Source organism: Aquarana catesbeiana, linkage group LG11 (genome assembly GCF_042186555.1).
Source record: "Aquarana catesbeiana isolate 2022-GZ linkage group LG11, ASM4218655v1, whole genome shotgun sequence".
Lineage (NCBI taxonomy): Eukaryota > Metazoa > Chordata > Amphibia > Anura > Ranidae > Aquarana > Aquarana catesbeiana.
The window spans coordinates 208,334,988-208,350,674 of NC_133334.1; the positions used below are offsets into that span (position 1 = coordinate 208,334,988).

Below are 15,687 nucleotides of genomic sequence, written 5' to 3' on the forward strand. Positions count from 1 at the left end.
GCACCATTACCAAACCATAATTTTATAGTCAGCGTTCATTGTTGGGTATATTGAGGAGAATGTGTGAGTACTATAATGGAGTTTTTATGGTCTTTTCTATTGTGCCTTTTAATTGATTCATGCATTTTTAAAACCGTTATTTTTATGTTTTTTTTTTTTTTTTCTATAGGAGAAGTACAAGAAGCAAATGCATCCCTTTACATCAGAACAGTCAAAATGTGCTGCACCCAACAGTATAGCAAGTACCATGGGTCACAGTCACAGTAAACAGTTTAATGATTTTTCAGCAAATTACAGCAATCTTTGTGAACCCCGCCACTTTTCAGCAACTGTTGGTCATGTAGGTCAGCCTCCAATACATTTTAGTCTGTATCCAAATCAGCAGCTAGGACTACAAGGTAATGTTTTCTGCAGTCAGTTGAATGATAATAATACATTGGTTTACTATATTTTTGTAAAATATGTATCCAGAATCCCATGAAATGCGTATTTTAAAAAATCAATAGAATAATGCTGCATACACACGGTCGGATTTTCCGACTGGAAATGTTCGACGGGAGCTTGTTGTCGGAAATTCCAACCGTGTGTAGGCTCCATCGGAAATATTCCATCGGATTTCCGACAAATCTGGATCTCAAATTTTCCGACAACAAAATCCGTTGTCATAAATTGCGATCGTGTGTACACAATTCCGACGCACAAAGTTCAGCGCATGCTCGGAATCAAGCAGAAGAGCCACACTGGTGTTTTGAACTTAATTTTTTATCGGCTCGTCGTACGTGTTGTACGTCACCGCATTCTTGACGTTCGGAATTTCCGACAAGATTTTTATGACCGTGTGTATGAAAGACAAGTTTGAGCCAACATCCGTCGGAAAAAAAACATGGATTTTCTTGTCGGAATGTGCGATCGTGTGTACGCGGCATAAAAATACCTCCAATCCTCACACATCCATATTCACAGGCCATAAATAACAATTGTATCCACTATCCAAAAAGCGTTACATTTGTTCTTGATGCAGCACAGAGAAAAGTTAGTTATCTGTAGCACACCTAAAGTTAACAAAAACCTAATGCTCAACCTTAACATTTGAACTAATCACTAAAATGAGCCATTAACATTTTAGACAAGCAGTGAGAGATCTTCTTCTCCATACACACATTGGGAGTCACCATGTCCTGGTACTTACCCTGACTTATACAGTATAATGGATGTGATAAAACGATGGTGCATGCAGAAGCATGGAAGAAATATACTTTTATAACAGCTGGTCTGGAGGTGGACCACAGAGTTTGAGGGGGTAAGATATGGCATCTTAAAAAATGGTGATACCTGTTACATGCAATTTCTAACCATATGGGTGGTATGGGCTCATTCACACGCAAAGTGCCCTGTGAAAAGTGATCCGTGTTGGGAGGTTGTGAGGAGGTGTTATGTCGCTTACTCATTGCCTGATTTATCCCTGTAAATGTTGCACTACCGAGCTGAAATAGGGTGCATTGTACACAGTTGTGGGGCAATTGAGGGGTGAGCCCATAAACTTGCATTGGTTGAGTTCAGCGGTGGGAACTTAACATGCTGTTTAATTTTTTTTCACAAACTACAGCATCTCCGCTTCAGCATGTGTACAGTCCTGAATGACTGAATGCCCAGGTTCAGGTGGGCAGTTGACAGGAGGTAAAACCATGGTTGAGCCACCTGGTTTTTACTGCCCCCTAGCTGCATTTGTGAACGAAGCCTTAAAGTGTTAAAAGCCTTCAAGGAAGGCATTTTTTTGCCTTCCTTGCATTAAGATAAAAAATGTTTATGTGTCAGCCTCCCCCCAACCCCCCGTTTTAATTACCTGAGCCCTAATTCGATCCAGTGTCGTGCACATCTGCAGATCTTCTCTCCCCTCACTTCCGGGTCTTGCTGGCTTTGCTGTAGCACATTGGCTCCCAGTGCTGTCAATCAAAACCAGTGATGAAGGAGCGGAGGGCGGGGCATGCAACAGCTTCCCATGGGGGCACTGAACAGAGGGGAGGGGCCAGGATCTCTAGCAGGGGACTCCAAAAGAATAGGTTCACGGCCGCTCTGTGCAATTTAATTGCACAGAGCAGGTAAATATAGACATGTTATTTTTTTAAATTTTTATTTACCTTAAGGCTCGGTTCACACTGCCGTGACTTGGGATCCGACTTGTGAGAAATCCCATTTTAGTTAATGAGAGCTGTCTTAACCGCGGCATACTGCGGCAGAAGGGCACATACAGGCAGATTAACATACCTATACCTTGCCCTTCAAGAGGCGGCTCGCCGGGAGCTCCGTGACTGTGATTGCGGGTCCCGCAGACCCAATGTCCGCAGGGATACCCGCGAGCGTCTCACGGTGAGGAAGAACAGGGAGATGCTAATGTAAACAAGCATCTCCCCGTTCTGCCTAATGACACTCTCACTGATCACAGCTCCTGTAATCGGGAGCGGTGATCAGTGTAGTGTCACACACAGCACCTCCCCCCCACAGTTAGAATCACTCCCTAGGGCACACTTAACCCCTACAGTGCCACCTAATGGTTAACCCCTTCACTGCCAGTGACATTTTTACAGTAATCAATGCAATTTTTTAGCAATGATCACTGTATTAATGCCAATGGTCCCAAAAATGTGTCAAAATTGTCCGATGATAATGTCGCAGTCACGATAAAAATCGCTGATCGACGCCATTACTAATAAAAAATAATTATCAATAAAAATGCCATAAAACTATCCCCTATTTTGAAGATGCTATAACTTTTGCGCAAACCAATCAATAAACGCTTATTGCGATTTTTTTTTTTTTTACCAAAAACATGTAGAAGAATACGTATCGGCCTAAACTGAGGAAAAAAAATTTTTTTTATATATTTTTTGGCATATTTATTATAGCAAAAAGTAAAAAATAATGCGTTTTTTTTCAAAATTGTCGCTATTTTTTTGTTTATAGTGCAAAAAATAAAAACCGCAGAGGTGATCAAATACCACCAAAAGAAAGCTCTATTTGTGGGGAAAAAAGGACATTGATTTTGTTTGGGAGCCACATCGCACGACCTTGCAATTGTCAGTTAAAGCAACGCAGTGCCGAATCGCAAAAAGTGCTCTGGTCTTTGGCCAGTCGGAGCTTAAGTGGTTACTGAAGTCACTCCAACTTTAGAAAAGGTTCCTGTACTATTTTAAGGTGACTTCTCTCCGACTTGTGCCCATAGACTTTAATGGAAGTTGCCTCCAAGTCAAATCCTCATCCTAATATATGTGATTTGGATCCGCCATTACAGGAAGATTACACAGGCACTCCATGAAGTTGCTTCAAAGTCACGCCAAAGTCGCGTGGCAAAGTCGCGCTGAGGTCATGCGGCAAAGTCGCACTGTAAGTCGGGTAATGTTCAGGTCACGGCAGTGTGAACCAAGCCTAACTTTTCTTTTTTTTTAAACAATAGATTTTTATTGGTTTTCACATTGTATACAGAAAATTATGCATCATTTACAGTGCAAAATTGTACAAAGTGGTCAACAAATATAGACCTTACTACAATAACAAAATGTGGATGTTCGAGCTACAAACATACATACTGAGTCCAACCTCAACAGGAGGTTAGGCCTGTCCCCCTGATTGGGTTCACACTGTGAGCAAGCTTTCTGCTGGTCCATTAAGAGGTAGCCCGCCCTGGACCTTAGTGAGGGTCCTTGGAGATACACTGTATAGTAAGCTCTTTCAAAGCCTTGACATTAACCAACAATAAACATAGAAATTCTTTATTATCACAAAGTAGATATTACTTAACAAGCATATTGAGGTTAAAGGCTCAGGGTTTCGTATTGAGTGCTTCCCAATTGACCATACCTATTCTTGGTTTATACCACTAGATGATAATGTATCTGGGCATAAGTATCAGTAAATACTAAGCATGCGTCACAAATGTGAGGAGGCATACTTAGAGGTCCTCCAGATCTCCCAATGTTTGTGGAAGCTCAGGGCTCTTCTTTCTGTACAAGCAAGCATTTTTTCCATAGTATATTGTGCATTTACTCTAGGGATTACCTCTTCAATTTTGGGAGGTGATTGAGAACGCCATTCCTTTGCTATTGAAATACGCACGGCGAACAATATATGGGTCACTACTTTTCTCATTGATGGAGGGAAATTCTCGATACCAAGGCTTAGTATAGTGAAAGCAGGGTTAAGGGCATAACTTGTTTTGGTGATATTTAGAATGAGGGAATGGACTTTTGTCCAGAAAGACTGTATAACTTTACAGCTCCAGAATATGTGGAGTAGGCTACCTGTAGTTTGACAGTTCCTCCAACAGAGAGATGGGATACTAGGTCTCATTTTGTTCAGACGCAGCAGCGTAAGATACCATCTATGTAATAGCTTTTGAGCATTGTCCCAGTGATCCACACATGCTCAGGATATGATATTGTATTTTATAGCCACATGCCATTGATGCATAGGGAAGTTAGGAATTAGGTATTCGTAGGTCGCTAGTGGAATTTTTCGTTTCCTAGTTGGGGTGTCAGTAAATTGATTATTTACTAAAGAGGACCAAGCATCAATAGTGGCTTGAATGGTTGGATACAGTGGGGCTTTCAGTTTGTGGTGAATGCAGGCAGCCATTGCTAGTGCTGGGAGGTTATGACCTGGTGTGACTGCACTTTCAATATCTGACCATCAGTTGTCTGTTTGGCAGGAGAACCAGTAACGTATTTGGTCCAATACCGCAGCTCTGTAGTATATTTGTGCGTTAGGTAGACCAACGCCACCTAGATGTTTAGGTTTGTGAAATTGCTAGGGGAATTCTGGATTTTTTTCCCCCCCCATACAAATTTTTTCAAACAGATCTCTAGTTGGGTAAAACATTTCTGGGGAATTGGGATGGGTAACGTTCTGAAATAGTATAGAAGTTTAGGCAACACCTGCATTTGGTATGCAGCTATCCTCCCCAACCATGTGAGGTGTAGGGTGCCGATTTGGTTTAGTTCTTCTTCGATTTTAGCTAATAATGGAGGGTAGTTACTTTAGTAGATTTTGGATGAAGAGGAAGTCAGCTGCACACCAAGGTATGTAATCGAGGGGGGATCCCAATTGCAAGGGAAGATGTTCTTTAGTCTAGTTTTTTCTTTGTTTGGTATATTGAGTGTTAAGGCGTAACATTTGGATGTGTTGACTTTGTAAAAGGAGATCTGTCCAAGTTTGTGTAATAGGGTTTTGACAGTAGGTAAAGACGTTGTTGGATTGGATATAGTGAGAATGATGTCATCAGCAAAGAGTTCTATTTTGTGACTTTCAGAGCCAACTTTGATACCTTCTAATTTGTCGCTGGATCTGATATATTCCCCCAATGGTTCTATGATCAATGAAAAAATGATTGGGGATAATGGGCAACCTTGACGGGTGCCATTTGATAATGTAAAGGGGTCAGAGAGTAAGCTAGAGGAATAAACTCAAGCTGTGGGATTAGAGTATAGGGACATAATTGCTGAGTGGATCAAGCCAGAGATTCCAAACTTGTGCATGGGTATCCCCAATGGACCCTATCAAAGGCCTTCTCTGCGTCTAGAGATAGAAAAGTACTAGGTTTCCAGGTGAGTTCTGCTAGTTGCAGAAGGTTCAGCATCCTCCTAGTCCCATCCGGTGCTTGTCTGCCCTTTACAAAGCTAACTTGATCCAGACCTATGAGAGAGGGGGTAATGTCCATCAGTCTATTTGCTAAGATTTTAGCGTAGATCTTCAGATCTGAATTCAATAGAGATATGGGCCTGAAGTTTTGTGGGACTGACGCATCCTTACCAGGTTTTGGTAGGGTGACTTTTATAGCTTGGAGCATCTTTGTTGGGAAAGAACCTACAGAGGCTGCAATGTTGAAAATGTTTACTAATTCGGGGGTGAGGAGTGCAAAAAATGGCTAATTCTGCATACACACGGTCATAAATTCCGTCAAAAAAAGTGTGATGGGAGATTTGGTCGGATATTCCAACCGTGTGTATGCTCCATCCAACTTTTTCTGTTTGAATTTCTGCCAGCAAAAGATTGAGAGCTGGTTCTCTATTTTTAAGACGGAAAAAGTTCTTGACGGAAATTCCGTTCGTCTGTATGCACTTCCGACGCGCAAAAAACCACACATGCTCGGAAACAATTCGACACATGCTCGGAAGCATTGAACTTCATTTTCTCGGCTCGTCGTAGTGTTGTACGTCACCGTGTTCTTGACGGTTGAAAGTTCAGAAAACGTTTGTGTGACCGTGTGTATGCAAGCCAAGCTTGAGCGGAATTCTTGGATGTTTTTTCCGACGGAAATTCCACTCATCTGTACGGGGCATTATAGTATTCAGCGGAAAAACCATCCACGCCGGGGGATTTGTGCATGAGTAGGGGTTCAATAACTGATTCAACTTCCTGGAGGGTGATGGGTGCATTTATTTTTTGCAGTGAGGTTGTGTCTATGGAGGGTAGGTGAATGCCTTGTAGGAATCCCTCAATCTCCCTATCTGTGGGTTGGTGAGTGAGTGGGTCTACTTTAAGATTGTACAGGGATTCATAATAATCCTTGAATGCGTTGGCAATATCTTTAGGATTGTGGAACTTGATGTTAGTGTGGTGGTGTCTAATGTGTGTGAGATTGGAACGTGCCTGTCTTTTTTTGAGTTGGGAGGCTAGGATTTTGCCTGCTCTGTTGTTTTCAGTCTCTTAAAAAAGGTGTCATAATCTGCTCTGAGTTCTTGCCTCATTTCTTCACGGCAGACAGTGAGGTGTTTAAGTATCTCACTGGACGTGGTATTGGGGTTCTTGTGTTTTGCTTCTAAGTCTGCTATAGTCTCATGGAGCTGTGACATGCGCTGCGTTTTCTCTTTCCTTTCTCTAGAGGCAATTTGTATAAGAGCACCCCTAGCAAACGCTTTGTGTGCACACCATGTCGTCATTGGAGAGCATTCCCCATTGTTATGGAATCGGAAAAATTCTTTAAGTTTCTCTTCTACTTCATCCCTGAGTTTGGGGTGCGATAGGAGAAAGGTGTTGTTACGCCACAGTGGTTTGTGGGAGGTTTTGCTGGGATCCACAACCTCTATAGTCACGGGCGCGTGGTCTGACCACGTGATGTTGTGGATGTCAGCAGCCTGAACATTCTGCAAAGTATACATGTTCGTAAGAAAAAAATCAATTCTAGAATAGCTATCGTGTACAGCTGAGTAGAACGTGTAGTCTCTCTCGATAGTCTTGAGGCATCGCCAGGGGTCAAAGAGCCTTTCCTCGTTACACAGCGAACCTAGAGAGGGCCTCCTCCTGAAGGCCACCAAGGACACATCCAGTTCCGTGTTCATAATCATATTGAAGTCACAACATATGATTAAGCTACCTTTTTGCATTTTTTTTTTTTGCCATCCCAATAACTTTGCGAATAAACCTCAGCGATCTAACATTAGGTGCATACAGATTTACCAGCGTATAAGTGACATGGCCCATTTCTGCGACCAGGATGAGATAGCGTCTATGGGGATCAGCATGTTCCTGTAATATAGAAAAGGATATTGTGTCCTTAATAGCAATCAGTACCCCATTTTTCTTGGAAGTGTGTTTGGCCATAAATACGTGCGGAAATTTGGCATGTGTACATTTCGGGGATTTTACACTAGAGAAGCGAGTCTCTTGTACACACAAGACATCACACTGTGGATCCATGGCTGTTTTCCAGAGGGCTCTACGCTTATAGGGACTGTTCAAGCCTCTCACATTATAGTGATTCATTCCAGTGGTAGAGTGTGTAGCTTTTCCATCTGATGGTAGGTCTTAGCAGTAGAAGTGTTTTAATAGGTATGCTCAGTATGCACAGGATCCAAGGTAGTAATGCCCTTGTAACGTTTAAAACAAACATACTAACCGAAACGAAACAAACTTGATCAGTTGATAACTGAGAAAAGTCAAGCCGCAGTTTTTGCGGAGAACAAGTTACTGAAGACAACTCGTAACTAGAGTAGGGGGAAACAGAAGAATAAGTCAGTGAACAGCCTAACAACGGGTTGTTTGTGATCGATAGTTTATACTTGCGATGAAGTTGGAAGAAACCAGGTTTTCAGTATCCCTGAGGTAAGGGGAGAGCCTTCTGTTGGAGAGATGCTAGAAAGTGTTACAGTAATGAGTAGGTTGTTTACTTACTTTTCCTGTTCTGGCATTGGTTGTTGCGTCTATCGTAGAGGGGGTCAGGGTCCGCTGGCACCCCTTCTGCAGGGATTAAACGCCATTTACGGAGAAGTTCCAGACCTCTGTCTAATGATGCGATTGCCTGCGATTCGTTGTGCATTTCCACTAATAACTTGGCTGGGAAGCTCCACTTGTAGAGGATTTTGTGATTACGCAGGATTTTGGTGATAGGAAACAAGTTGTGCTTGGCTGTCAAGGTGGCTTGCAACAAGTCGACATACAGTGCGATTCCAGCAAAGAGATCAGGAAGGGCAGGATGCTGTCTGGCATAGCGCATAAGCTGATCTTTTACGTGGTAAAAGTGGATTCTTACTATGACATCCCAGGGGATCTGGTCAGGTAGAAAGGATGGTTTTGGCAATCTGTGGGCCCTGTCAATGATTATATCCACGGGGCCCAGGGATAGAAGAGCTGTCATCATGTGTTTTTGCAGATATGCAGTAAGCTCTGCTGGTTTAACGGCCTCAGTGACCCCTCTAAATTTGATATTGTTCCTGCGGGCCTTGTCTTCAATATCCGCCATTTTGAAACGCATGGCTCTGATTTTTTTTCTCTACCTCAAAATGTGCATCCACAAGCTCATTGTGTGCTAATGTAAATTCCTCCATTTTCTCCTCCACATATTCAACTCTGTTACTGACTGCATATACCTCTAGTTTTGTGGTGTGCATAAATGCTGCCATGTCATGTTGGAGGGCCCCCCGCAGGGTCTGCAGCATCTCCTTCATGGTGGTGTCTATGATGGGCTGCCCTGAGGTGGGCAGCCCATCATAGACACCACCTCCATTTCTTCCCCTGCTGTTCCTGCATCATCCTGGGTCTCCCACTCCTCCCCAATCCTCCTTTTTTGAAGGGAGAGGATGGCAGTGGATGGTCTTGATATCGTGACTAACCCGAGGATGGTGATGGATTGCTGGAAGCGTGTGCTGTGGAGCCTGACGAGCGGCTCCTGGTGCCGCCGCTATCTTGGATTTCCCGGCCCGCAGTTGGGGGGAAGAAATCCATCAATTTTTGGGGTCCCTCTCTCTCCTTCCTTTTAAACATTGCGTCCACTGTGTGCCCCTTACTCTCCTTTATCAGGCGGTATGCTTTTTAGCTTTCCTGGTGCGCTGTGAGCCGCTGTGAAACATCCAGTGTGTCAGAGCTCTCCTCTCACATGTCCATCCGCTCTGGCTGCCGGCTCTGCTCCCCAAGCCTAACTTTTCTTAAGGAAAACATTGGCCGGGAAAGATATAACCAACTGCCCTCTAGTGTTTTTTTGGCCAGCTTCAGAAACTTAGGCACTGTTTAGCTATGCCCTCTTAAACCATACACATTTTTACCCCTTTACCATCAAAAGTGCCTAAAGGTGTCCTAGGTCTTTTATGCTTCTAGCTATATACCTGATCAGTAACAGTCACAGAAAATTTCAAATGTGGCAGAAAACTTACAGTATGTGTGATAATTAGCATTGCCAATACACAGATTTTTCATTGAAATACTTTACCCTTTCTACAGTGCCTTTTCCACATTTTGTTACGTTACAATCAAAAACGTAAATTTCTTTTATTAGGGTTTTATGTGACAGACCAACGCAAAGTGGCATATGTGACAGACCTAGCCGGGACAGAGGCTGTTGGAGAGGACTGAATGCAAGCCTGTTGCCTTTTGATTATGGGCCCTAGCATTTGGGGGAATGGTGCTCTCTGTGAGCTGTATGCCTGGGGACCCTGGGGTTGGTGTTACTTTGGATTCAGCTCCATGTCCCCCCAAAACACACAGACTCTGGGGACCCTTTATATGTCATATTAGAATGATAAGACTGAATTGAGATGCTGGTGTCATCAATTCCAACTACCTGTGTTTATGTTAATTGAATGAGCTGATCACATTGTCCTCTATACAATGTAGGAGACGGGACGACTCCTATTGGAGCTGCTGCTATTGTGATAAGGTGTCCTGTGATAATTAACTCAGTCTGGGCAAAAGGTCATGTCTCAATCACCTAGGCTGTATAAAGGATTAGTTAATTAGCTCATGTTAATTAGGTTACGTTTTTATTGTTAGAGTAATATTTTCTCCTGTATATAAGACTGTATTCTGGTTCTGAATAAAGTGAGTTCATGGTAGCAACAAGCAAGTGTCACCTTGTTTTGTGCTCAGAGAGGTTGGAATATCTGATATCTGTATACAGACTGGGAGGAAGTGGTATATGACAGAAGCACTCAAGCGGAGTGTGGGACGTTCTGTGACATTGCATATAATTGTGAAGAGGAATGAAAATGATAATTTTTTTTACAAATAAATATCTGAAATGTGTAGCATGCATTTGTATTCAGTCCCCTTTACTCTGATACCCCAAACTAAAATCTAGTGGAACTAGTTGCCTTCAGAAGTCACCTAATTAGTAAATAGAGTCCACCTGTGTGTAATTTAAGCTCAGTATAAATATTTGTATAAGGTTTGTTAGAGAATCTTAGTGAACAAACAGCATCATTAAAGCCAATAAACACACCAGACAGGTCAGGGATAAAGTTGTGGAGAAGTTTAAAGCAGTTTAAGGTTATAAAAAAAATCCCAAGCTTTGAACATCTCATGGAGCACTGTTCAATCCATCATCCGAAAATGGAGAGAGTATGGCACAACTGCAAACCTATCAAGACATGGCTGTCCACCTAAACTGACAGGCCGGGCAAGGAGGGCAATAATCAGAGAAGTAGCCAAGAGGCCCATGGTAACTCTGGAGGAGCTGCAAAGATCCACAGCTCAGGTGGGAGAATCTGTCCATAGGACAACTATTAGTCGTGTAGTCCACAAATCGGGTCTTTATCCTTTATGGAACAGTGGCTTGAAGAAAGCCATTGTTGAAAGAAAGCCATAACAAGTCCCATTTGCAGTTTGTGAGAAGCTATGTGGGGGGCACAGCAAACATGTGGAGGAAGGGGCTCTGATCAGATGAGACCAAAATTTAACTTTTTGGCCTAAAATAGAAAACGCTATGTGTGGTGGAAAACTAACACTGCACATCACCCTGAACACATCACCATGATGAAACATGGTGGTGGCAGCATCATGTTGTGGGGATGCTTTTCTTCAGCAGGGAGAGGGAAGCTGGTCAACGTTGATGGGAGGATGGAAAACCTGTTAGAGTCTGCAAAAGACTTGTGCCTGGTGCGGAGGTTCACTTTTCAGCTCGACAATGACCCTAAACATATAGCCAGAGCTACAAAGCATATTCATGTGTTTGAATGGCCCAGTCAAAGTCCATACCTAAATCCAATTAAGAATCTGTGGCAAGACTTGAAAGTTGCTGTTCACAGATGCTCTCCATCCAATCTGACAGAGCTTGAGCTATTTTGCAAAAAAGAATGGACAAAAATGTCACTCTCTCTAGATGTGCAAAGCTGGTAGAGACATCCCCAAAAAGACTTGTAGCTGTAATTGCAGCGAAAGGTGGTTCTACAAATTATTGACTGGGGGCTGAATACAAACACACGGCACACTTTTCAGACATTTATTTGTAAAAAGAATTGAAAACCATTTATTTTCCTTCCACTTCACAATTATGTGCCACTTTGTGTTGGTCTATCACATGAAATCCCAATAAAATACTTTTACATTTTTGGTTGTAACATGACAAAATGTGGAGAATTTCAAGGGGTATGAATACTTTTTCAAGGCACTGTATGTCCTGATTATTACAAGTTATGCTTCAATGTGCCTCATTGCTTGAAAATGCCAGTCTATGAATGGCCTCCTTGAAGCTATTATTTTTAATAGCCTTTAATGGCTGAATATTACAATACAGCCATTATTACAGAATATTACATGGGCAGCACAGTGGTGTAGAGGGTAACACTCTCACCTAGCAGTAAAAAGGTTTACTGGTTTTGAATCCCAACCACGACACTACCTGCCTGGAGTTTGCATGTTCTCCCTGTGCCTGTGTGGGTTTCCTCTGGGTACTCTGGTTTCCTCCCACAATCCAAAGACATGCTGATAGGTTAATTGGCTTCTGTCTAAATTGGCCCTAGTATATGAATGTGAGTTAGGGATCTTAGATTGTAAGCTCCTTAAGGGTAGGGACTGATGTGAATGTACAATGTATATGTAACGCCGTGTAAATTGACGGCACTATATAAGTAGCTTAAATAATAATGTTGTTTGCTTAAGAACCTAGTTTTGAGTTATATGCTGAATTTGATAAATTCCTTCAAATGTTGTCTTTGTAGAGAACAGAGCTGAGTATTGGAGCATTTTTCATGGTTATTAGCATAAAATATTTAAACGGATAAATGCTATATGGTATTTAATTTACTTTTCATCTTTTTGATACCTAGGATGCTGCAATCGTTCAATGTGTTGTGGTCTTGTGCATCCACACTGCGATGGACAGTTTGGAGGCTTCATACCAGATGTATTTAAAATTTTAGACTCCACACTGGACTTCCAGTCACAGAAGAAAAAATGTCCCACATCAGATCCATCAATAACCAGGGACGTCACGTTTATTCCTAATACTAAAAAAGACATCACTCAGCACTGTTCAGAATTTGTTTGTGACAAGGATAGCTCTATAAAATGCCAAACCATGCCAACCCATGTTCATTTGGATCCCCTTCAAAGCCTACTAAATAGTGATATGTACAGAGATTGGAAAGAAAAGCTTTTAAAAGAAGTCCAGCAACAAACAGTGGGAGAACATGCTGTTGAAATTACTGTAGAACAATCTAAAGAAGACGATTCCAGTAAAAAGCAAGGTAGGAAAGTAAATGTATATGATATAACATGACAATGTCAATCTCCTGTCATGTAATAACGTAATATATACTTACATATTTGGATGCAAACTATAAGCAACTATGCAATATTCCCAATACATTTTCCTTTACGTATTGCTGAAGAGTTGACAAAGATGATATACAGTAAAGGTAGGCAACCCTGGAAAAGTGGAGATACCTGAATAACATGGAATGGATCAAAGATCATCAGGGTATTGCAAGTGTTTTTTTTAAATATAACCTAACAAGGCCCTATTACGAAGTAGTGAATGCTAAAAGAGTTCAGGGGTCAATAGTAAGTAATGCAGAGTTCAGGGGTCAGCAATAAATAATGCATAGTTCAGGGGTCAGTAATAAGTAATGCAGAGTTTAGGGGTCAGTAATAAGTAATGCAAAGATCAGGGGTCAGTAATAGGTAATGCAGAGTTCAGAGGTCAGTGGTATGTAACGCAGAGTGCAGGGAGCAGAATTAAGTAACAGAGAGTTCCATGGTCATTAGTAGGGATGAGCTTCATGTTCGAGTTGAGCCCATGTTCGACACGAACATTGTTTTCGGTCGTTCACCGAATTACGAACGATATGGGCCGTTCATGCCAAATTCAAGTGGCGTGTCACAGCCCATAATTCACTGCGGCATCGCAGTGCATTGCTGGCTGATGATTGGCCAAGCATGCACTATGACCTGCATGCTTGGCCAATCAGAGCGCCGTCTGTACAGAGAGCCGTAATTGGCCAAAAGCCAGGGTGGCTTTGGCCAATTATGCCTCAGGAGGTTTAGTACACGCCATACATTATATAAGGCCGCCTGCACAGCGGCCCTGTGTAGTGTGTTCCGGCGTTGAGAGAGAGCGATAGATAGACAGAGAGACAGTGTCATTTCATTTAAGTTAGATAGAGTAGACAGGCGAGTCAGTTAGCTGCACTTACAGTGTATTGTGTGTATGTATATATATATATACACATCGTGTGTGTGTGTGTGTGTGTGTGTGTGTGTGTGTGTGTGTGTATACACACACTGTATTCAGTTTAGCTAGATCCGTTCCTGTTATTCTCTTCCTACTGGCAGGCAGGTGTTTATACAGTATTTACAGCTACCTGAAGAAAATTGCTGGTGTTCTTCTGATCCTATTAGTCCTATTAGCTACAGTATTTACAGTTAGTGTAGTGTGTCCTCTGCACAGTGTGCACCTAAAGCTACCTGAAGAAAATTAGTGGTGTTCTTCTCATCCTATTAGTACAGTACCGCAGGCAGCTGCAGTATTTACAAGTTAGTGTAGTGTGTCCTCTGCACAGTGTGCACCTAAAGCTACCTGAAGAAAATTGCTGTTGTTCTGCTCCTATTAATACTACACGCAGGCAGCTACAGTATTTACAGTTAGTGTACTGTGTCCTCTGCACAGTGTGCACCTAAAGCTACCTGAAGAAAATTAGTGGTGTTCTTCTGATCTTATTAATACCACTGGCAGGCAGCTACAGTATTTACAGTTAGTGTAGTGCGTCCTCTTCACAGTGTGCACCTAAAGCTACCTGAAGACAATCGCTGTGCTATTAATACCACAGGCAGGCAGCTACAGTATTTACAGTTAGTGTACTGTGTCCTCTGCACAGTGTACACCTAAAGCTACCTGAATAAAATTGGTGGTGTTCTTCTGATCCTATTAATACCACAGGCAGGCAGCTGCAGTATTTACAGTTAGTGTACTGTGTCCTCTGCACAGTGCGCACCTAAAGCTACCTGAATAAAATTGGTGGTGTTCTTCTGATCCTATTAATACCACAGGCAGGCAGCTACAGTATTTACAGTTAGTGTACTGCGTCCTCTGCAAAGTGTGCACCTAAAGCTACCTGAAGAAAATTGCTGTTGTTCTGCTCCTATTAATACTACACGCAGGCAGCTACAGTATTTACAGTTAGTGTACTGCGTCCTCTGCACAGTGTGCACCTAAAGCTACCTGAATAAAATTGGTGGTGTTCTTCTGATCCTATATTAATACCACAGGCAGGCAGCTGGTCGTGGAGACGGTGCATCCTCATCAGCACGTGGCCGTGGGACACACTTGTCCTTTTTTTCGGCAGCTGGCCTTGTTGAGCCGCAACATGTGGAAGACTTGGTAGAGTGGATGACCAACCCGTCCTCATCCTCCTCATCCTCTCTCACCCAGGCTCAGGGTACTTTGTCTGGCAAAGCAGCTGCCAACGCGGCCTCTTCCCTCGGCTCAATGGCATCAGTCACTCCTTCCGTAGGCCCACCATGTCTTCCTGAGGAGTCCCCCTAACTGTTTGACCACAGTGTTGGGTACATGCTCCAGGAGGATGCCCAGCGTTTTGAAGGCTCCAATGATGGTACCCAGCTAGAGGAAGGCAGTAACATGTGCCCAGAGAGAAGGGGTGCCCAAGAAGGACAGCAATCTGGCAGTCATGTTCCCCCAGCTGCAGCATACTGCCAGCTTTGCTCCAGTGATGAGGAGGGAGGGTATGATGAGGTCACTGTCTCCATGTGGGTGCCTGATAGGAGAGAGGAGGAGGAGGCACATCACCGAGGCAGGATGCCCTCCAGGGGCCAGCTTAGGGGCAGCACACTGACTGCATCTCACCGCAGAGCTCCGCATGTGCAGGGTGCTGCTGTTTCTGCGCGTTATTCCAAAAGTTCTTTGGTGTGGGCCTTTTTTGAGACGAGTGCATCAGATCCCACCGCTGCTATTTGCAACATATGTCTCAA

The 15,687-nt window shown here is 42.9% G+C and overlaps 1 protein-coding gene across 1 annotated transcript in view; it reads left to right on the forward strand.

Annotated features, from left to right (window-relative positions):
* LOC141112402 (uncharacterized) overlaps window positions 1-15,687 on the forward strand; it is a 100,507-nt gene that overhangs the window by 14,893 nt on the left and 69,927 nt on the right. Inside the window, exons 4-5 of the mRNA XM_073605225.1 lie at window positions 170-398; window positions 12,528-12,947. Of these exons, the coding sequence (XP_073461326.1) occupies window positions 170-398; window positions 12,528-12,947 (649 nt within the window). The remainder of the gene's footprint in view (window positions 1-169; window positions 399-12,527; window positions 12,948-15,687) is intronic.